Source organism: Salmo salar, chromosome 22 (genome assembly GCF_965601325.2).
Source record: "Salmo salar chromosome 22, fSalSal1, whole genome shotgun sequence".
In the NCBI taxonomy this organism is placed as follows: Eukaryota; Metazoa; Chordata; class Actinopteri; order Salmoniformes; family Salmonidae; genus Salmo; species Salmo salar.
The window spans coordinates 19569649-19592635 of NC_138312.1; the positions used below are offsets into that span (position 1 = coordinate 19569649).

At 43.0% G+C, this 22987-nt stretch overlaps 2 protein-coding genes across 2 annotated transcripts; one reads left to right on the plus strand and one right to left on the minus strand.

Annotated features, from left to right (window-relative positions):
- Nucleotides 1-6969: 6969 nt before the first annotated feature.
- Nucleotides 6970-9672, minus strand: LOC123729643 (actin-related protein 2/3 complex subunit 4). Its single transcript, XM_045705046.1, has 6 exons — nt 9371-9672; nt 8838-8956; nt 8646-8757; nt 7955-8050; nt 7680-7850; nt 6970-7565 (listed from the first exon to the last, which is right to left on the minus strand). The coding sequence occupies exons 1-6, from the start codon at nt 9422-9424 to the stop codon at nt 7560-7562; spliced, it is 558 nt and encodes a 185-aa protein (XP_045561002.1). The 5' UTR covers nt 9425-9672; the 3' UTR covers nt 6970-7559.
- Nucleotides 9673-12506: 2834 nt separating this feature from the next.
- Nucleotides 12507-22975, plus strand: LOC106582924 (transcriptional adapter 3). The gene is made up of 10 exons (XM_014166551.2): nt 12507-12525; nt 16584-16623; nt 17269-17502; nt 17761-18008; nt 19971-20076; nt 20268-20400; nt 20555-20658; nt 20800-20909; nt 21129-21320; nt 22264-22975. Exons 3-10 carry the CDS (start codon nt 17293-17295, stop codon nt 22454-22456), a joined length of 1296 nt encoding a protein of 431 aa, XP_014022026.1. The 5' UTR covers nt 12507-12525; nt 16584-16623; nt 17269-17292; the 3' UTR covers nt 22457-22975.
- Nucleotides 22976-22987: the final 12 nt, after the last annotated feature.

Below are 22987 nucleotides of genomic sequence, written 5' to 3' on the forward strand. Positions count from 1 at the left end.
AATTACTCTGACCTATCACCTATTGCTGCTCCAATCTCATGGTTGGAAGAGCCAGAAGTCCTTGGTACTAGTTTGGTTTGTGTGTTAAGGCTTTACGTACAGCTGACAGTCTTGTCTAGGAGAGAAAGGGACTGAAATGTATTTTTGTAAAGTATGAACCCCTCAGTATCTGTTTCCATTAACTTGTCCAGTAACTTTTTTTGTTGTTGTCGACATTTAGAAACTTTGCATAGAAAATAGATTAGACAATTGTCCGCTGCATACAGTGTTTCCTTTGAACATTCTAGTGTCATTTAAAAACAGCAGGACGTAATAACGTCACACCAACAAAACAAAAAACTAGTATTGAATAGAAAAAGTGGTTGAAGGGTTTCTATTACCCACTTAGGCAAATTGTACACCCATTAATTGGAGACAGCCTGTATGCCCTCCCACCTATCAGTTTCATGTCTCAGGTAGCCCGCAAAAGTCAGCATTGATAGAATGCAATAATTTACCTATATTTGCCATATTCTAATAATTATCACGTGCCAACATATCGCCTTGGTCTGTGCTGTAAAAAAAATAACATGATAGCAAAATGTGTAATGGCAAGAAAGTTGCTTTAAAACTGCCAAATTTTCTCTCAGCCTCATGGCATAATGTGAACAAAAGCATGAGATGAGCTATAAAACAGTATTTTTTTTTCTTCTGTGCCCCATGGCAAAAAGTGTAGCAAGGGGAGGGGGGGGTTAGGGTTAGAAACTTGCACTCCTGTAGATCTGAAATAATTACATGGTGAAACTTGCATCCAGCCAACCAGAAAATCAAGGCATAGAAATTCAGCCTTGAAAGTAAGGATGAGGATCCTGCAAAGAAATATTTTTATAGTTGAAAAATGGATTTAGAATAAAATGTGGAGTGGAACTTCATAGTTGTGTTGACATCAAGTGCCCTGCGTACTTTTAAATTATTCAGCAATCATAATTTATTCCAGAAACACTTTCCACCATTTGTCGCAATATAACAAGTTTGACAAAAGAAAAGTGCACCCGTCTAACAGATTATTTATTTTTTGATCTTTCAAAAATGTCTCCATTATCTGCTGTTTCCATTACACACGTCACAGTAAACCTGGGTCAATGGAAACCTACCTACTGTTACTCTTTAGAAAGTATTGGTTGTGTGATGCACTTGTCTAATTTGAACCTCAGAAGTGTCACTGTGTTGTCTTTTCATGTCAATGTGTTATGTAATCTACAGGTAACTGTCAAAAATAATGTAAACACTTGAATAAATGAGGGATACAAAGTATATTGAAAGAAGGTGCTTCCACACAGGTGTGGTTCCTGAGTTAATTAAGCAATTAACATCCCATCATGCTTAGGGTTATCAAAGATTGTCTATTATATTGACAAGATAGTCAGTTGACCGCTTTAACAATGTTAATACATGTCCTCGAAGATGGAAAGAAGTCTAGTGAGAGGGGAAATCAGTTGGGAGACCATTCTAGCCGGTGTGAGGGCAGATTGCTTGTGAACACCAGCCCATAGAGCTAGATAGAGGACTAATCTTTATCTTTGCCATTATAGTGTCTGTGACAGCATGGGCAGCGCCTTCATTTTAAAGTATTACATTTTCTTCTTCATTGGCTCATTGCTCCCAACTCCTAGGACTCCCCACCCAGTTGACTACTTTAAAATGGTGGAAGCCCTCAATGGGAAATGTCCATGTTAAAACTGGTAATATCTATGATTAGTTCTATATCTATCACAGCAGGCACCACTCCAATATGAAGTATTTTTTTTAAGTTGCCGAAATGCATTTGTAACAACCAAACCATTACAAAACATTTATCTGATCAAATAAGCCTTATGTAACAAATTAGCAATTACATTTTTTTGTGGCTCAAATTCAACACTCATTGAGCTCTATAAAAAAATATATATATTTTCGTGGACAGATTTTGGGTGGAGTAAAACCTCTTGCTTCGCCTCTTCCTCTCTGGGGTCATGTTTAAAAATACTGGGCAGGCCATTATTTTGAATACCATGGCTATGCCCCCATCTACAGGGCACGAGTGGTCACTAAATTGTTTGATGGGAATGAAAACGATGTAAACAATATGCCATTTCCATCTCAGTCACCAGATCTCAACCCAATTTAACCCTTATGGGAAATTCTGTAGCGGCGCCTGACAGCATTTTCCACCAACACCATAAATAAAAAAACTAATGATGGAATTTCTTGTGGAAGAATGGTGTCACATCCCTCCAATAGAGTTCCAGACACTTGTAGAATCTATACCAAGGAGCATTGAAGCTGTTCTGGCTCGTGGTGGCCCAACGCCCTAATAAGACACTTTATGTTAGTGTTTCCTTTATTTTGGCAGTTACCTGTATTTATCATATTATACATATACTAAACAAAAATATAAATGCAACATGCAACAATTTCAAAGATTTTACTGAGTACAGTTCATATAAGGAAATCAGTCAATTGTAATAAATTCATTAGACCCTAATCTATGGATTTCACAGGACTGGGCAGGGGCACAGCCCTGGGAGAGCATAGGCCCCACCCACTTGGGAGCCAGGCCCAGCCAATTCCCCACAAAAGGGCTTTATTACAGAATAAATACTCCTCAGTTTCATCAGCTGTCCAGGTGGCTGGTCTCAGACAATCCCGCAGGTGAAGAAGCGGATGTGGAGGTCCTGGGCTGGCGTGGTTAGGGTTGCAAAGGGTCGGAAACTTTCTGGTAAAATTCCAGAATTTTTCTGAAATTTTTCCATGGGAAGTTAAGCCCAGGAATTTGGGGAATTTTGCTTAAACTCATCCAAAAAGTTAGCTTTTAACAGTGAACCTTTTTTATGGGATACACATAAGGCAATTCTAGGTCTTGTGGCATATTTTGGTTAAACTATCTCCAATTCAATGGAATTGCAACCCTCTGCATGCACAGTGCATTCTTCCATCACATGTACAGCTGATTCTTAAGATCTTGCACAGTAATGATATGGTACTGAGCCCACACTATTACACTGTCTGAGCCAAGGACTACATGCTTTCTGGTATGTTTTGATTACAATACTGGGTGGGATGAATATATTTTATATGAAATACATGATTTTTTGTTAGTAGTAAATAGTAGCCTACAGCAAAGTGTGTAGGTGTCTTTTACAGGAAAATGCCACGGGCACTATCTGATGTGTGGAGACATTTCACTAAAGCTAATGTAGAAGGAAAAGCGGTGTATATTTGCAAATACTGTGCCAAATCACATGTGAAAAATGCAACAAAGATGCAGAATCATCTGGCCAAGTGCATAAAGTTCCCTCAGCGCTCACAACAAGCAACCTCTGACGAAAGTCCCTCTACTTCTATTCGAGGTGATAATGATGAATCAGACACCTTATCGATAGCAACAGCTCATGGTCCTCCTGGAATCAGAAGTTTTTTTGACTCAATGCATTTACATTTAAGTCATTTAGCAGACGCTCTTATCCAGAGCGACTTACAAATTGGTGGATTCACCTTATGATATCCAGTGGAACAACCACTTTACAATAGTGCATCTAAATCTTTTAAGGGGGGGGGGGGTAGAAGGATTACTTTATCCTATCCTAGGTATTCCTTAAAGAGGTGGGGTTTCAGGTGTCTCCGGAAGGTGGTGATTGACTCCGCTGTCCTGGCGTCGTGAGGGAGCTTGTTCCACCATTGGGGTGCCAGAGCAGCGAACAGTTTTGACTGGGCTGAGCGGGAGCTGTGCTTCCTCAGAGGTAGGGGAGCCAGCAGGCCAGAGGTGGATGAACGCAGTGCCCTTGTTTGGGTGTAGGGCCTGATCAGAGCCTGAAGGTACGGAGGTGCCGTTCCCCTCACAGCTCCGTAGGCAAGCACCATGGTCTTGTAGCGGATGCGAGCTTCAGCAGGAAGCCAGTGGAGAGTGGAGGAACGTAGTCAGAGAGGAACGTATGGAGGAACGTAGTCAGAGAAATGCTGATAAAAGTCTTGCTCGAGCTGTGTATGCAACTGGTTAACCTCTGATGCTCACAGGCAATGTGTATTGGAAGAGATTTCTGAATGTTCTTCGCCCAGCATACACCCAACTAGACATGCTTTATCTACTAATTTAATGGATGCAGAGTTCAAGTGAAGGACAAGCAAATCATAGCGAAAGCTGACTGTATTGCAATCATCTCTGATGGGTTGTTGAATGTTCGTGGGCAAGGAATAATTAACTACATCATCTCCGCCCCTCAACCAGTATTCTACAAGAGCATAGACACAAGGGACAACAGACACACCAGTCTCTACATTACAGATGAGCTGAAGCCAGTCATCAATGACCTTGGACCACAGAAGGTATTTGCACTGGTGACAGACAACGCTGTGAACATGAAGGCTGCTTGGTCTAAAGTGGAGGAGTCCTACCCTCACATCACAGCCATTGGCTCCGCTGCTCATGCATTGATCTGCTCCTCAAGAACATCATGGTGCTGAAAACAATGGATACCCTCTACAAGAGAGTCAAGGAAATGGTTAGCTATGTGAAGGGTCATCAAGTTATAGTAGCAATCTACCTCACCAAGTGAGAAGAACAAGAGCACCACATTGAAGCTGCCCAGTAACACCCATTGGGGTGATGTTGTCATCATGTTTGACAGTCTCCTGGAGGGGAAGGAGTCCGGAGTGTGGAGAAATGGCCATATCACAGTCTGCCGATATGGACAGCCCCATCAAGAGGATCCTCCTGGATGATGTATTTTGGGAGAGATTGGTAAGCAGCCTGAAACCAAAAGCTGTAGCCATTGCACAGATTGAGGGAGACAATGCCATCCTATCTGATGTTCAGACTTCTTGCAGATGTAAGAGAAGAAATCTGTACTGCCCTGCCCACTTCACTGTTGCTCCAAGCCGAGGAAACTGCAGTTCTGAAATATTTCAGAAAGCATGAAGACTTCTACCTGAAGTCCATACACGCCGCAGCGTACATATTGGACCCCAAGTCTATGGTGTCATCACTGCCGTGTCTCACCACCTTGGCCTGGATGAGGGCAAGGTTATTGCTTGTCTGGCAAAGTACACTTCCAAGCAAGGGCTTTGGGATATGGCAGTCGTGCCAACATATCTCATAAGCCACCTGGTGGAAGGGACTGTGGATCTGAGGCTCATTCCCCTGTTGCCTCCATCATCCTCTAAATCCCACCAACATCAGTCGCCTCAGAGTGCAACTGGTCCTTGTTTGGGAACACACACACCAAAGCACGCAACAGGCTGACCAATACAAGGGTTGAACAATTGGTGGCCATCCGGGCAAATTTGAGGCTTTTTGAGCCTGACAACAAGCCAATCTCAACAAGGTTGGAAAGTGATATTGAAGATGAGGCCTCAGTCTGATGTTCAAGAGGTGGACATTGAGGAGGTCCAGGGAGAAGACCTGGAAGCCTGAGAGGAAGACAACCAAAGCTTTAGGTTTCTAGACAATCATTTTACAGATGTATGTTAAATGTTTTTGGGAGATGCGATGGATCATTGGGGATCATTTAATATTCCCTTTCTTTTGTTGTTCAGTGAAATCATCCCATGAAGAGTCAACTCATTTAAAGTTCAATTCGTAACTAAAAATTGTTTATTTCCATTGGAAGGATTTAATAATTTGCAATTATGTCCACTTAAGGTAAAAGGTTTGTTTCTGTCTCCATCTGATATAGTAAATATATCCAATGCAAAAAAACATTACATTTAAATGGTATTATTAATTTGCATATATTTCCATTAATTCCCACTGAAAGTTTCCACCTCTGAATATTTCCCAAAATGTGCCACCCTAGGCGTGGTTAGACATGGTTTGCGGTTGTGAGGCCGCTTGGACGTACTGTCAAATTCTCTAAAACAACATTGGAGGCAGCTTCTGGTAGAGAAATTGACATTGATGCCGTCAGCATGCTAATTGCACGTTCCCTGAAAAACTTGAGACATCTGTGGCATTGTGTTACGTGACAAAACTGCACATTTTAGAGTGGCCTTTTATTGTCCCTAGCACAATGTGCACCTGTGTAATGATCATGCTGTTTAATCAGCTTGTTGATAAGCCACACCTGTCAGGTGGGTGGATTATCTTGACAAAGGAGAAACGCTCACTAACAGAGATAAACAAATTTGAGCACAAGATGAGAGAATTAAGCTTTGTGTGAGTATGGAACATTTCTGGGATCTTATTTCTGCTCATGAAACCAATACTTTACATGTTACATTTCAGTATATTTCTATTGTTTGGCTACACAATCAGCAGGTGCAGATATGTAGGCAAATCCAATTGTTGGTGCTTATGTAGGCTGTTATTGGATCCAAATGTTTGCTCATTGTTTTCAAAATGTCAAGCATCCTCTTGTCAAGGAGGATTGTCAAGAATCCTCTCCTCAGCTTCAATAAAGATGTTGTATTTTTATACAGATGCCTCAGATTCATAACAGAGGTCATCTATTACAATTGACCTCACAGTTAACATTTATCTTTTTCTGGAAATGTGGATTTTTCTCAATCAGCCAAGCACATAATTGCATACAACTTACCCAAGATCACTAGTGTTGAATGAATATGCTGGAACAAAGTGTTATGAAAATAATTGGCTATAATGCAATACGCGTTGGCAGTTTTAGGCTTACAAAAGAAGGGAAATCAACTTCAACATAAATACTCCAACCACAGTCTGAGCTAGAGACCCACACGACCAGGAAGCATGCAAGATCTGACTCACTCTTAGGGCCAGCAAACACATTCACTTCCTCACAACTCAAATAATACAGAGACCTTTACAAACAGAAACAGCTGATCTTAGCAGAGACTAGATTCTCAACCAACACAGCTAGGGCCACAGAAATAGAACTAGACAAAGTGCATATCAAATGGTATGCACACAACCTCATGACTGAGGATGTGGACAAAAAGGAGAGAATTTATGGGACACACACAAGCACCATTACTCAAAAGTACAAACAAGCTGTCATGAGTTTTATTTGATTATGTCATTCATTATCATTTGGTATCTTATGACCGCTTAATAAATCTGTGATGCGTCTTGTACTAAAATGTAAACATCTTGTTTTTCCTCTCTCCATGATGAGCGTACTGAACAGGTTAATATTTTGTAACAAAAAGGAGAATTAAAAAATGTTTAAATGACAAACAAGAGTACATAAAGAATGTATAAAAACAATACAGGCCGTTTCAGTTGAAACACATTCTCATTGTCCCCGTCATGAATATCAACCTGGTTAATACTTTTAAGGACCTGCCTTGGTTTTGAGATTTGCTCTAAGAGGCAGAAAATGAAACATTTAATTATATACAGTCATCAATATTTATGAGTACAGTACATACTTGGGAGACGCAGTTGGGTGCCACACACCCACACTGGATTGGTCACTTTTCTATCGTCTTCGCCACAGATTGGTTGTTCACTCACAGTACGCTTCTCCACCCTCTTCCTGCTATCGGGCCCTTGAGCCTGCCCTTTCTCTCACAGATCCATGGTCATGGCCAAGTCATGTGATCAGTGAGAGGGATGCGATGACGCCGCCTCAGAACTGCAACAGAAGCCATTGACAAACATAATTGTTTCATTATTCCCATTGATTTGACCACATTTCAATAAATGCATTAGAATCTTAATTTTTCTTCTAAAAACATAGCAGTCTTACATTCTTGAGGAACTCCTCCGCAACGATACGGGCACGGGCATTGACAGACAGCTTCATCTCGCTGATCTCCTTGTCAATCTCCTCCATGAAGGTGATGACGAAGTCCACTAGCTTGTGCTTGTACATCTGCTCCGTATGGAAGTTGGTGATGAGGAAACTAATGTCATAGCCCTAGATGACAGGATGGAGAGATGGAGGAAGAGAGAGGTCTTAGAACATTAAAGCAATACTAACACCAACTGGATCCTATCCTGTTTTCTTGACTCCTCTCTCACCTCAACGGATTTCCTCCTGAGAATGAAGAAGTTCTCTGCTCTCATCATCATGAAGCGCATGAACTTGTGGCACAGGATCTTCTCGATCTCATCAGCCTGATGGAGCCAATCAGAGCACCAGTAAGCATTTCCCTTGAACACACTTTTTATTTTATTGGCAGACGAAGGCGTTTAAAATCTACACTTAGTGTACAAAACATTCCTAATATTGAGTCCCCCCCCCCCCCCAGAACAGCCTCAATTTGTTGGGGCATGGACTCTACAAGGTGTCGAAAGTGTTCCACAGGGATGCTGGCCCATGTTGACTCCAATGTTTCCCACAGTTGGGTCAAGTCTTGATTAACACAGGAAACTGTTAAGTGTGAAAAACACAGCAGTTCTTGACACAAACCAGTGCGCCTGGCACCTACTACCATACCCCGTTCAAAGACATTTAAATCTTTCGTCTTGCCCATTCACCCTCTGAATGCCACAGATACATTTAACAAGTGACATCCATAAGGTGTCACAGCTTTCACCTTGATTCACCTGGTTAGTCTGTCATGGAAAGAGCAGGTGTTCTTAAAGTTTTTTGTTTTGTTTTTTTACACTCCGTGTATGAGAAAGACTTTACTTACTTAAAACAAACACACAACATCAAGATAATGTAAGGGTGACATTGAAAGCGAAAAGGAGGGTCATAACCCCTGACCTGCTTCACAGCAATGCTGACTCGCACAGAGTTGATGGAGCCCTCGATGAGGACCTTCTCCTTGTCATTGCGGCTGATTACCACAGGCTGTAGTAAGAGCTCTTTACTACTCCTGTAATGACAAAAGACAGTGTGTCACAAATAACACTAATGATATCGTTATGAGAAGAGAGCACGCGAGAGCTCACTCACCTGACCTCCACCTCTGGCTTGTTGTGGCGTTCCACCACCTGAGAGGAGAAGTTCTCCAGGCAGAGGGCGGCCTGCAGTGTGGCACGCACAGCATTCAGGTATGGGCGTAGTGTCGCTGTCTGAGGGAGGGGGTGTCGACATTAACTTTGAAACACTAATATTACAGATCAATGATCACGAAAATCCCCCCCCCTTTACGTCTCAGACAGACTGCTGTCCAGACCTCTAGAGAGGAAGTACCATGTTACTACAAGCATATTTAGCCTCCATGGTCACTTGCATAGTATTGACCAATCAATGGATGTTGTGGTGGTGTCCGCGCGTTCTAGATGTAATATAATCTAAAGGATCGGATCAGACAAGTATACAAGTCCAACTGGTTTGATAACAGCTTTGATCCAGATTTATTTTTAGAGCGCACCGTCCCGCCCACATTAATCTGTGCAACTATCAAGCCACCAGAATAAAGATGGTTTAACCGAGGAATTTGAAAACAGAGAATTGCATCGGTATTTATGATCAAAGTCACTCACCATTTCTCTGTTGTTCTGGGTTTGAAGGCGGAAGTTATATTGCCACGCCTGCATTCAACATCTCTTCCGCAAATGTTACACTTCTATATCACAGCGAACAGCGCCAGAGAAGAAGAGGCAAAGCGAGAGGGTCGACTCCGCCCAAAATCTGTCTGCGCAGATTAAGCAGACCAAGTGAGGAATTTTTTTAATAGGTGAGGCATATTTGATCGAATAGAGGTTTCATAATGCTTAGGTTGTTCCGAGTTTATTGATATGTTTTCTGCAAAAGATCATTGGCTAGCAAGAATGTTCCCACCTGATCTGGCCTCTTCCCACCTTCCTAGCCAGCAGATCTGACCCGCATACTAACAGCTGCACTAGGATCAGACAGCATTTCTGTGTATATTAATGGAGCAGGCACGAGATACGCAGTGGTGAAAATGACTCAAGTAAAAGTGAAAGTCCCCCAGAAAAATACTACTTGAGTAAAAGTCTAAAAGTAGAATATCAAAAGTATCAAAAGTATAGTAAAGTATTATTTATAGTAAAAGTATAAATAATTTCAAATTGCTTATAATAATAAGATCAGATGGCACAATTGTATATATTTGTATAACTTCTGCCTATTTTTTTATTTAAAACTTTCCTGTCCTGCTAAGCATTGAAAATGTAACAAATACTTTGGGTGTGAGTGAAAATGTATGGAGTAAAAAGTAGACTATTTGTTTACAAATGCAGTGAAGTAAAATTAAAAGTTGTCAAAAATATAAATAGCAAAGTACAGATACCTAAAAAAACTACTTAAGTAGTACTTAAGTATTTTTATTTCAATACTTTACACCACTGGAGATATGGCTCAAAGCTGTTCAAATCAAATTGTATTTATCACATCCGCAGAATTCAACAAGTGTAGACTTTACCGTGAAATACTTACTTACGAGCCCTTTCCCAACAATTCAGAGTTAAAAAGTAAGAAAATAGTAACGCAATAGATAACAGTAACAGTAAGGGATGGATTGAAATTTACAGAATGGTTACCTGGAGGAAAATGGGGCAATTCCAGTCAAGGGGAGGGTTTAGGGTTTAGTAAAAAAAATCTAGTCTTGGGGGGGGGGGGGGATCATGTAATTGATGACATTCCAATATTTCTTACTGTTTTAGAATGAGTTGCTTATTAAGCTATAAAACGATATGTACCCGATGCCACCCCTCATCTTTGATTCTCTGCTGGGCGTGCAATATCAAGTGCTGGGCAACATAGGCTCACTACCGCGTGTTTCCCCCAGACTCTACAGCAGTGGAGGGGGGAATTGAAAATTACATCTGGTGTGGGCTCAGAGAATCAAAGATGAGGGGTGGCATCGGGCACACATCATTTTATAGCCTAATAAGCAACTAATTCTAAAACAGGCTATTTAGAGTGGTCTCAATCAAATGACCCAGAGCCTTGACCTGCTCCACAGCAGCCCAGTCGATGTGGATGGAGGTGTGCTCAGCCCTCCGTTTCCTGTACTCCACGATCAGCTCCTTTGTCTTGCTGACATTGAGGGAAGGGTTGTTGTCCTCCCTGTAGGCTGTCTCATCTTCGTCGGTGATCAGGCCTACCAACGTCGTGTCGTCTGCAAACTTAATGATGGTGTTGGAGTTGTGCGCTGCCATGCAGTCGTGGGTGAACAAGGAGTATAGGAGGGGACTAAGCACACCCCCCTGAGGGGACCCATGTTGGGGGTCAGCATGGCCTACACTCACCACCTGGGGGCGGCCCATCAGGAAGTCTAGGACCAGTTGCAGGGGAGGTGTTAAATCTCAGGTTCCTTAGCTTAGTGATGAACTTGGAGGGCACAATGGTGTTGAACGCTGAGCTGTAGTCAATGAACAACATTCTCATGTAGGTGTTCCTTTTGTCCAGGTGGGAAAGGGCAGTGTGGAGTGCAATAGAGATAGTGTCATCTGTGGATATGTTAGGGCAGTATTTGAACTGGAGTGGGCCCAGGGTGTCTGGGATGATGGTGTTGATGTGAGCCATGGACAGCCTTTCAAAGCATTTCCTGACTACTGTCACGCCTACGCCTGCTCCCTCCCTCCGGTGCTCCACGTTGCCGGTTTACTAACCACCGATCCTGGCAACCCACATTGCACACACCTGGCAACCATCATTGCGCACACCTGGACTTGATCACCACCCTGATTACTCTCCCTTCATATAGCCCTCAGTAAGACTTAGTCTTCAGGCAGTATTGGTTTTGGTTACATTCAGTATGCTTCTCCAGTTTTGTATTTTATTCATGTTTATTATTATTATTAAACTCACCTTCTGCACCTGCTTCCTAACTCCCTGCGTATAAGTTGCAGATGTGTGTGCAATGGGGCAATAGTCATTTAGACAGGTTACCCTGGAGTTCTTGGGCACAGGGACTATGGCGGTTTGCTTGAAAAAAGTAGGTATTACAGACTGAGGAACGGCGACTTTAAATAATGCGTACTGAACGTAACAAAAGGAGTGAAGACACTTGCCAGCTGGTCAGCGCATGCTCTGAGTACGCTTCCTGGCAATCCGTCTGGCCTTGTGAATGTTAACCTGTTTTAAGGTCTTACTCCCATCAGCTACGGAGAGCGAGATCATACAGTCGTCCGTAACAGCTGGTGCTCTCTTGCATGGTTCAGTGTTGCTTGTTTTGAAGCGAGCATAGAAGGTATTTAGCTCGTCTGATAGGCTTGCGTCAATGGGAAGCTCACGGCTGTGTTCACCTTTGTAATCCCTGATAGTTTGTAAGCCCTGCCACATCCGATGAGTGTCAGAGCCGGCGTAGTAGGATTCGATCTTAGCCCTGTATTGACATTTTTTTCTGTTTGATGGCTCATTGGAGGTCATAGTGGGATTTACTATAAGCATCACGATTAGTGTCCCGCTCCTAGAAAGCGGCAGCTCTAGTCTTTAGCGCAGTGTGGAAGTTGCCTGTAACCCATGGCTTCTGGTTGGGATATGTATTGACCCCGTCACTTCGGGGATGATGTCGTCGATGTACTTATTAATTTAGTCGGTGACTGATGTGGTAAACTCCTCAATGCCCCAGCAGCGGAAAGCAGGCGCGGCAATGGATCCCCCACAGAGGAGGGCTGTACGCAAGCAGAGGAGAGCAGGCACAACGGCAACGGTTCCCCAACTGAGGCAGGTAAGTACCCCAGTGCAGGAACCAGAGGAGGGCAAGGGGCAGGCCCCGGCAGTAGATCCAGGGTCAAGGCCAGATCAGGAGGCAGTGTTGGTGAGTCCAAGGCAGACGGTGGACCAGCTCTGACCCCAGGTGCAGAAATAGGTAGTGCCCCTGGGACAGGACACTGGGGGGCAAGGTCTGGGTGGTCACCCCAGATGAAGTCTGGTGTATCCCCCACAGTCACGTCGGGGGTTGAGTCCTGTGCACGCTGGTCAGGGTCATCCTGGATACCCCGAACAGGACCCAGGGCTGTTGCTGTGTCCCGTGATGGGCCCATGTCAAGGCTAAACCGGTGAGGGGGGGATCGAAAATGACATCTGGTGTGGGCTCAGTCTCTATAGCAGGCAGCTCCAGATGACCAGTCGTGGCTGAGGACATGACGTGTCCATGCCCGGTCTCAGTTGCAGCCATGCCGGGGCCGAAGAGGCAGAATACTCACACCCTACAGTCAGTCGTAGTCGGTAACGTTGCTGAGGCTGCTGAAGCGGCGTCCTTCTGCTGAACTCCATATGACTGTCTCATGTCCTCCACTGCAACCTGTCGGAGAGGGCTCCCCTGACCGGAGGAATCCCAGAATCTGGTTTGCTGTTTCAAGATGCGAAGAAGACACTGTATATTCTGCTCCATACGTGCTTCCCGTCAAACCATTTGACGGATGCAGCGATGTGACTGCCTGGTAGCCCACACATTGGGGTGTTACTGCAGCCCCACCTGGTGCTGAGTAATATCCCACAGGTGGAGAAGAGGTGCAGTACAAAAAAAATAAAAAAATAAAAAATAAATGCATGAAATGAAATGTATGAAATGTATGCATTCACTACTGTAAGTCGCTCTGGATAAGAGCGTCTGCTAAATGACTAAAATGTAAAATGCTGACCATGCTGCACGGTCAGCAGGCGTAGGGCTCCCAATGGCTCCAGAGAGGAGGTATAATCCACATGGTAGTAGTCCACTGGATACCCCAGAGCCAGGGGCGGAAGTCCCGGGGGGGACACGACCCCCCCATCCTGGGAAAAATATGATTTGTCCCCCCCAATATATCACTGAAACATAACTATGTAATTTAAATAATATTAATAATACGCAATGAAAGCAATTGTGCTGATTATAGACACTTAATAGCATGTTTTTAAGTTTCAAAAGATTGCGACCCCCCCACCCTTTGCCTCACAATGGTTTGATCCACTGCCAGTTCCTTAGTTGGCAAGGTAACAGAGGGGTCGTGTCTACTGTCTGAAAGGCACTCAATGCACGTAACTGACGTGAGGTTCATCCAGTCAATCGCACACACACACTAGCTGAATATGCAGAGCTAGCGCGCAAATATTAACTATTAAGCTAGCTAGTACCTATTCCATTTATGTGGCGTCGTCAAAGATGGAATCTTTGCTATCGTCAATTTATTCCAAGATCAGCATGCAGATGATGTAAGTTAGTGCTTCAAAGTCCCTGTGATAAGGTTAGCGATAAACTGAAGTCCAAACTGAACAGAACTACACTCTCTTCTACCATTGTCTTAAATATATTTAATGGTCTCGTTGCAAAAGCTAAATTGTCGCAAGGGAACTTTTTATTTATTTATTTTATTTCACCTTTATTTAACCCGGGTAGCAAAGATTATAGCAAACACCACTGAAACGGAATTGGTGCTCGCTAGCTTTGCAAATTCGGCTATTGTTGGAAGCCAGCCAATATGAAACAAACTATTAAAATTACAAAAGGTTGCAGCATATGTTGTGTAAATGGTGAACTCATACAGCTGTCAACTCTTGTCATTTTAATCCGTTTCACATTTGCTAGCTACCTTTTAGATCGAAGCCCAAATAGAATGATAGAAGATGATAGAAGCCCATCTCCTACTGTAAATAACCTACACACTGTGTGTGTGTGTGTGTGTAGCCAGCCAGCCAGCCAGGTAGAAAAATGGCAGAAAAATAAAAGACGGACATCAGAGTATTTTTCAATAAACCAAAACGCATAGTAAGAACCCTAGTAGCCTAATATCTCAAAGACTAGTTGATAAAATGTTCATAAGAAAGAAATGAAATTCTAATGGAAATGTTTCACAATGATGTCATTAGGCAGAGCAGGCAACAGATGGTACACAGACAGCAGAGTTGGGGACAGACTGGCAGAGACAGGGAGTCTCAGGTAAGTTTGTTGAGTCTTTGTTTGGCAACATTATGAAAGGTTCTCAATTTTTTTTACTTGTAAAATAGGAACATAATTGGAAAATGCCATGGATACCCCCACTCTCAACTTAAACTGGTGACTGAACTAAGATTTGTTAAAGGCAATGGTATTGCTGTTGTGATTAGTTGTGTAGTTTTGGGTACCGGTAGTTAGGAGTACAGCAAACACCTTATTTCTTTGGTTCCTCAATATACATTTACCATATTACAATGTAGGCTATGTGTTACAGCACTGCTTTTGGTGTCCCCCTCAGGAATTGCTCTTGAGAAAATTTCATGTAATTGTCCCCTCCAAAGTTGATATCAGATTTTCGCCCCTGCCCAGAGCCATACTCCACTGGACCGCAGGTGGGCAGTGTGGAAAGTATCTTGTGTGGTCTCTGTGGGCCGCCATACTGTAGTGGTGTCAGCAAAGTCACAAATCTGGCGAGACAACGAAAAGAGAGAACTGGGTCTATGTATTCTACTGGTTTGTGACTCACTGACACCGCCCCTGGTTAGAGGGGAATAAGGCTGTCCAAGAGTTGACACACACATTGAACTTTATTTACACACACTGATGATGTGCATGGGGATGTACATGACGATAGTTCTGTGAAGGTACAGAGACAGATAGATAATGAATATGCTATACAGGAGATAAATATACTGCATAGGTATGTGCAGAGTGCAATAGAATGGGATACGCTATGCATTAAGGAATGCTAATGACTAGAACTAGAGCAAAGGACTGTATCTAATAACCATGTATTACATAGTATCACAAGAAGCATTCATGCTAACAATAAACATGTTACCTAATAACATCCAATGATCATAGGGCTGTTGCAGTGACCGTATTACCGCCACACCAGCAGTCACAAGTCATGACCGCATTCAAATTCCCTTTGACAGTTGTTCATGGTAATCCCATCCAAAACTGTGCAAATTAGTGGCGTGGATGTGTAGTCTACGGCCCTCACTAATGGCTTGGTACTCAGCGCTCTATTGTCCTTCTAATCACTCTCTAAACACTTCATGATTGAATTTGAATAATCTGAATGATGACTAATGGTGCGGAGCGGATCTGCTGGCTACCGGCTGCCTTTGGCCTGTATTTCCATTGTTAGAGCGGTCAATCGACCATTTTGTCAATATAATAGATCATCTTTGACAGAGCGTTTTCATTGGATTTCGGTCTGTTCGTTACTATTTACCACTGCCATAAACCCCGCCTTTTTCTAAAATGTCTCTTCTTAAAATCTGATTTTAAATCTAACCACACTGCTAACTTTATGACTAATCCTAACCTTAAATTATGACCAAACAGCAAATGTATGTTTTCATGAATTTTACTATAGCCAATTTTGACTTAGTGGCTGCGGTAACTAGTGGCCACCTTTTGGTCGCTGCGACCATCTTTCTGGGCTCTAAACGTCTTTGGACGCGTCCATTTGTTGGCCTCACTGTGGGGGAGTTAAATAAAATAAGAATTTAGGCCAAGTAATATTTTTTTAATAATAATTGTATTAAGAACTATTGTATTATTACACACAGAACTTCATAAACATAAGTGAAAAATATTTAGATCCTTAATATTCGTTTGATTCCCATTACCGTAAATACACATCCCCAAATATGATATATTTTTTTAAATATATGTTTTTACCGGAGATACCATTCTACAATTTAGTGTCTGACATTCTTTATTCTTTACCTGGTTATTAGTGAAACAAAAATATTAGTAACAATTGAAGATCATTTAACACTCAGAAAAACGATTTACAAGTTTTCAAAATTGAACACAAATCTCGATTCCTGAATATTCGTACCCCCCTTCTTCCACAGATGGTTCAGTCAATGATGGATGCCAGTCTACGGGTCAGAGGTAAGTTAAATGTTGTTGTGTTAATATTCAAAATTAAGCCAATTTACATTACATTTACATGGTGCATTTGTAATCAAACCACAGTCTTGTCCATTTATAAGGTGTATTGGGGGTTCTGATTGATATTGTGAATGGTCAGTTTAGTTTCCGACGCACCGGTCATTCAGCGCATACTGTGCTAAAGCCAGCCAGCACGCTAGCTAACGTTCACGTTATCTTCAATGGAAATCACCCGCGTTGTTCCCCGTTCTTGAAACTAATATGAGGAGCCTTTCCAGAGCAGTGGTCCCAGGTTGCATTATGGACAGATTAGTTTTCTTCTAATCCTGCCACTCCTGGTTCTGAGGGGGCCCACAGGATGTGCAGACTTTAGTTCCAGCGCAGTGCCACACACCTGATTCAACCAGCCCTGACTTTAATAGTTGAATCAAGTGGGTTAGTACTGGGCTAAAACAAAATCGTGTGTGTGTGTGTGTGTGTGTGTGTGTGTGTGTGTGTGTGTGTGTGTGTGTGTGTGTGTGTGTGTGTGTGTGTGTGTGTGTGTGTGTGTGTGTGTGTGTGTGTGTGTGTGTGTGTTAATTGACTTTGTTTCATGATGTCCATTTTTGTATGACCAATGGTGCACTTGATCTCTCCTCCACATAGACATAGCCCACTCTAACCATCAAGATGAGTGAGTTGAAGGACTGCCCGCCTCTAAAGTACTATGACTTTAAGCCAGTAGAGCATGTCAAGGTGTGCCCCCGCTACACTGCCGTGCTTGGACGCTCAGAGGACGATGGCATCGGTATTGAGGAGCTGGACACACTGCAGCTGGAGCTGGAGACTCTCCTGTCCTCTGCCAGCCGCCGTCTCAGAGCTTTGGAAGAACAGAGGCAGGTAAGGCAGGAGTCAGTGAGCACATCTCAAATGTTGTCATTAAACAATTGAGCAGTTTTTATGTCATTGGACAGCCTGACTTGCCTCCTTACTATACCTGCTGCTATACCTCCATCTGTAATGTTGGACAGGCAAGATATTTTGCTGCCATAGTGTTTCTGGCACTACAAGTGATACTTGCCTGATGTTATGAATATTCCTGTGTCATCCTTATTTGATAATTACATTTTGTTGGTGACTGGTACCTATTTTTCTCAGATCCTTACAGACTGGCAGGATAAGAAAGGGGACAAGCGCTTTCTGAAGCTGGGAAAGGACGCAGACCTCTCAGCCTCATCGCGTCACAAACCGAAGAAGCAGAAACTCGATGGAAAGGGCAGTCATGGGCCTGGGCCTGGTCCTGGACGACCTAAATCCAAAAATCTGCAGCCCAAAGTCCAGGAGTACGAGTTAAGTGAGGATCCACAGGACATTCCCCGTAATCCTAAGAATGATGCCCCCAACAGGTCGGTGACAATCACATCTCACACAAACAGTGCTCTAAGGCGTTGTTTCACAACCCTGGTCCTCAAATATCCTCAACAGTAGACATTTTTGTTGTAGCCCTGGACAAACACAGCTCATTGAGGGCTGCTTCTTCTTCTTTAAAGTGTTATGGCAAACTACACATTGGTGTATTGCCGCCACCTACTGTTTTGGCTGTATATCAACCCAAATAATTAACAAAATAAAACTGAACAAAATAAACAAAACACAATGTACCTTTATTCAGATTCAACTGCCAAAGCCCATCCCCACAGGTTCTGGGGCCTGCGAAGGAAGAGCATAGTCTGACAGTATTCTTTGCAATGTTTCGGCAGTGAAATCCTGGAACCCCAAAACTTTTCAGCCGCAGTTTCTTGGACTTTTTGTTAATTTATGCAGTACAATTAATCAAATGCCCGATAAACACCATACATCTACCTTCTTCACAATCAGCATATCAGTTTCCCTCAACTGTTGAACAACACTGAATCTCCACAGTCTGCGGAGCATCCACCGCTATATCTTCAGCTCCTTCAACTATTTCACGTGCCTCCGTGTAGGAGACCTGCTGAATAGCCCTGACCCTTGCCTCTTCATACTCCTTTACCCTAACCGGGCACTCCGGGGAATTTGGAAGATGGTTGCCATCACAATAACATCGTACACCGTCAGATTCTTCAACAACATTCTTTCGACACACACTTGATACATACATTTCGCAATTCCGGCAAAACGACAGCTTGGACACAAAAGCTCTCACCGCATATCTAACATATACCATTTTCACATTTGAAGGGAGATACTCTTCGTCAAACACTAATAATACTGACAGGCATTCTTCTTTAATCCCCATCCACTACACGGTTCAGCCGGTGTGCTCCAACTACTCCTGGTATGCTCCTCGTAAACCACAAGTGCTCCACATCCAATACGACAAATTTTAAAGGTGTTCTGCTACAAAAATCAAAACTCTCCACTTCATAAGTCGATAGTTTGTCGATCCTTAATGCCTTTTCCTTCTGCTCTTTCGGCACACAAGAAATCAAAACAAAACCACTTGTAGTCCCTCTGACCGACTCCACCTTTCCCAATGCATCTCTTACCATCCTTGATACTTCAAACGGATCCCTGAAAAAAAGCATCATTGTTAGTGAACCCTACTCCAACCAAAAACCTATACTCATGAACAACTTTCGTTTTTTTTTTTTTTTTGTTCCAGTTTCCTTTATCGTGGTCTTCCACTCTTCAGCCAAACTGCAAGGATCCACTCTCCAGCAATCTCACTCCCACTGGACCAGAATCATTCTTTACATCCTTGGAACGAGGCCCAAACTCAGCAGTCTCCACCATGGGTACTTCAGGTTCCATCTCCGAGCTACTAGAGCGTATATCCCTCTTTTTACACTTGTCGCCAACCTTCCCTACCACCCTGCTTCCCTCTACTCAACTCATTATCAGCTGTCATCACTACACCTGCTACTGCAATTGATTCACCCTCACTCATGTCATGTTCAATTCCTTCTCTAGCTCTTCTAGAAGTTCTGTCCAATCCTCCATTCCATATTCACTCAGGACATATTTCACTTTTCTTCTGTTTCCCTTGTCCACCATCTTCTCCTTCAACAATTGTTCTGAAGGTTTGTACAATCTCCCACTCCAAATCTATTCATAATGTTTGTTTCTTCCTTTTTCCATTGTCTGCCATCTTCTTGAACCCATCGCCTTGAACCCATCGCCCATCGCCGGCTCATTGAGGGCTTGATGATTAGTTGAATTGGGTGTGTTTGTCCAGGGTTACAATAAAAGTGTGTGCTGTTGGTGGTACTCGAGGACCAGGGTTGGGAAACACTGCTCTAATGTCACTGACAGTGTTTGGCTGTGTTTGTTTTTTCATTGTCCCACATGCAAGATTTTCCAGTGTGTTTGTGTCTTGTGTTTTCCAGATTTTGGGCATCAGTAGAGCCATACTGTGCTGACATCACAAATGAAGAAATCCGGGTTCTGGAAGATCTCCTGAAGCCCCCGGATGATGAGGCTGAATACTACAAGGTACAATATTGAATCCTATCCCTTAATGCAATGAGCATAACATGACAAAACTTATAGTAGCTGGCCTCTCAGGTCCCAAGCACTACTAGCCTGTCTGATAGAAGGTATTCTGTGACTCATCCTCTGTCACACATTGCCCCAAGGAGAGAACATAGATAGATAAATAATACTGTATTGGTTATATTGTGTAGATTCCGGCATTGGGGAAACACTACTCTCAGCGATGGGCTCAGGAGGATCTGCTGGAGGAACAGCGGGAAGGGGCTCGAGCCAACGACAAGAAGAAAAGCCTCATGGGACCACTGTCTGAACTAGACGCCAAAGGTGAGGGCACACTAGGAGATGGGGATAACGACATACAGCGTGTATTGAGTGGATGAACCTTCACAAATGGGTAGTGTTTGTCTTCCTCTAGCATCAACACTGAAACAAATCATGTTGAATTATGTCTGACACAAGGGGGATTTTATTCTCTTAGATGTGGATGCCCTGCTAAAAAAGTCAGAGTCCCAGCACGACCCACCAGACGATGGTTGTCCCTTTGGTCCTCTTACACAGCGGCTCCTTCAGGCTCTTGTTGAGGTCGCATATTTCAGGCTTTGTTGTTAACGCATACAATTCTAAATGACTTAAAACACATCCCTGCAAATAACTAGTTGATTTGAATACTTTATAATTAAACTGTAGAGCTGAAATTCTTTAAGTATTGTTTCTTTCTTGCAGGAGAATATCATATCACCAATGGAGGATTCTCCAATCCCTGACATATCTGGGAAGGATGGAGGGAACGAGGGGGCTGGGACCTCACCTCGCAGCCAGGGCAAAGCTTTTAGGTAAAGGCATATCCTCCATGAACTAACATCACCCCGTTATAACCTTGTAGGATACACTCTACAGATACCCTGAAGGAAAACGCTAAATAGCAACAAAGGCTTTGTAGATTACGCCAATATATTCCAATCACTGATTGCTTCTTCTGCGACTCAGTCACTCACCAATCAGTCAACTAGATCTTTCTTTCCGCTGACTTTCCCACTCTCCCTCTTTCCTAGTGTTCCTCACACGCGCTCTCTCGAGGCACGGATTAAGGAGGAGCTGATGTCTCAGGGGCTGCTGGATTCTGAGGAGCGACCCGGAGCAGGAGGAGACTCCGAGGATGAGGTGCTCGCTGAGCTCCACAAGAGACAGGCTGAACTCAAAGCCCTGAGTGCCCACAACAGATCCCGTAAGCAGGAGCTACTCCGGTGAGAGCACGAGAGAAAAGTGGAGGGGAGAAATGTAAAATGTACATGAGCAATAAGGTTATTTTTTTATTTTTTTTTTTTTATTTCACCTTTATTTAACCAGGTAGGCACGTTGAGAACAAGTTCTCATTTAGAATTGCGACCTGGCCAAGATAAAGCAAAGCAGTTTGACACATACAACAATACAGAGTTACACATGGAGTAAAACAAACATACAGTCAATAATACAGTAGAAAAATAAGTTTATATACAAAGTGAGCAAATGAGGCGAGATAAGGGAGGTAAAGGCAAAAAAAGGCCATGGTGGCGAAGTACATACAATATAGCAAGTAAAACACTGGAATGGTAGATTTGCAGTGGAAGAAAGTGCAAAGTAGAAATAATGGGGTGCAAAGGAGCAAGATAAATACAGTAGGGGAAGAGGTAGTTGTTTGGGCTAGATTATAGATGGGCTATGTACAGGTGCAGTAATCTGTGAGTTGCTCTGACAGCTGGTGCTTAAAGCTAGTGAGGGAGATAAGTGTTGATTTAAGATCCTAAAGAACTGTCTGATGACTTTGTTTAAGACACGTGTCAATCTCATTCCACGGAGGGCCAAATGTCTACAGGTTTTCACTCCTCCCTTGGACTTGATTGATGAATTAAGGTCACTGATTAGTAAGGAACTCCCCTCACCTGGTTGTCTAGGTCTTAATTGAAAGGAAAATACCCAAAATCAGCAGGCACTTTTGACACCCCTGGTTTAAGACCTAAAAGGAGGGATGTTCTTACGTTGATGATAATGAGTTGCACTTATAGAAGGCCCAGTTGCTTCACTTCATCCACATCACATGTGCAGTACCTGAACACTCCCCAAAAACTACTACTGGATTTGGATATTATTCACAACACGCCTCAGCATTCATAGTTGACTCTAACCGTCCCTTCACTGTCCTCCTTGCAGCCTGGCAAAGGAGGAGATGCGGAAGCAGGAGTTGCGGCAGAGGGTCCGGGTGTCTGATAATGAGGTCATGGAGGGCTTCCGTCGCATTATGGCTGCCAGGCAGAAGAAACGCACACCGACAAAGAAGGAGAAGGATCAGGCATGGAAAGCACTGAAGGAAAGAGACAGCATCCTCAAGCTGCTGGATGGGTAGAGGGGCAATCATTTAGGGTGGGTGTGGGAAGGGGTAGTTTCAGTCTGCCAATGAGTATATACTGTTGTATATGTGTGTCTGGTCATATGCTTCCATGCTCTAGTGGCCATAAGCATTTTATCATGTTTTCTTACTCTATATAACTATCCAATGGAAGTACAGTGAATACCTGCAATGATGTAGCATGATTGTCATAGTTGTTGAGACTGTTGAAAATGGAGGCATGCATTTTTTTTCATTTGTGTATTCTTGTATGAGTATGTTAACTAAACTTTCAGTGCACTGTATTCACTGTTTGAACATCCTCATCAGAGGAGCTTATGATGATTTCATGTGGTACTCTGTGTGCATTACTGGCATTTGTTTTCTGAGGCTAACTAGTATTGTTTTCCACTGGCATTTTCCAAGTTCTGTTGATTTGTTTACATTTTATTTAACGTTTATAGTGTATCTCTAGTATGGAAAAACTCAAATGTAACGTGTGAAAAAATAAATATCAGGAAAAGGGTTGTGAGGGAATATCAATGTGAT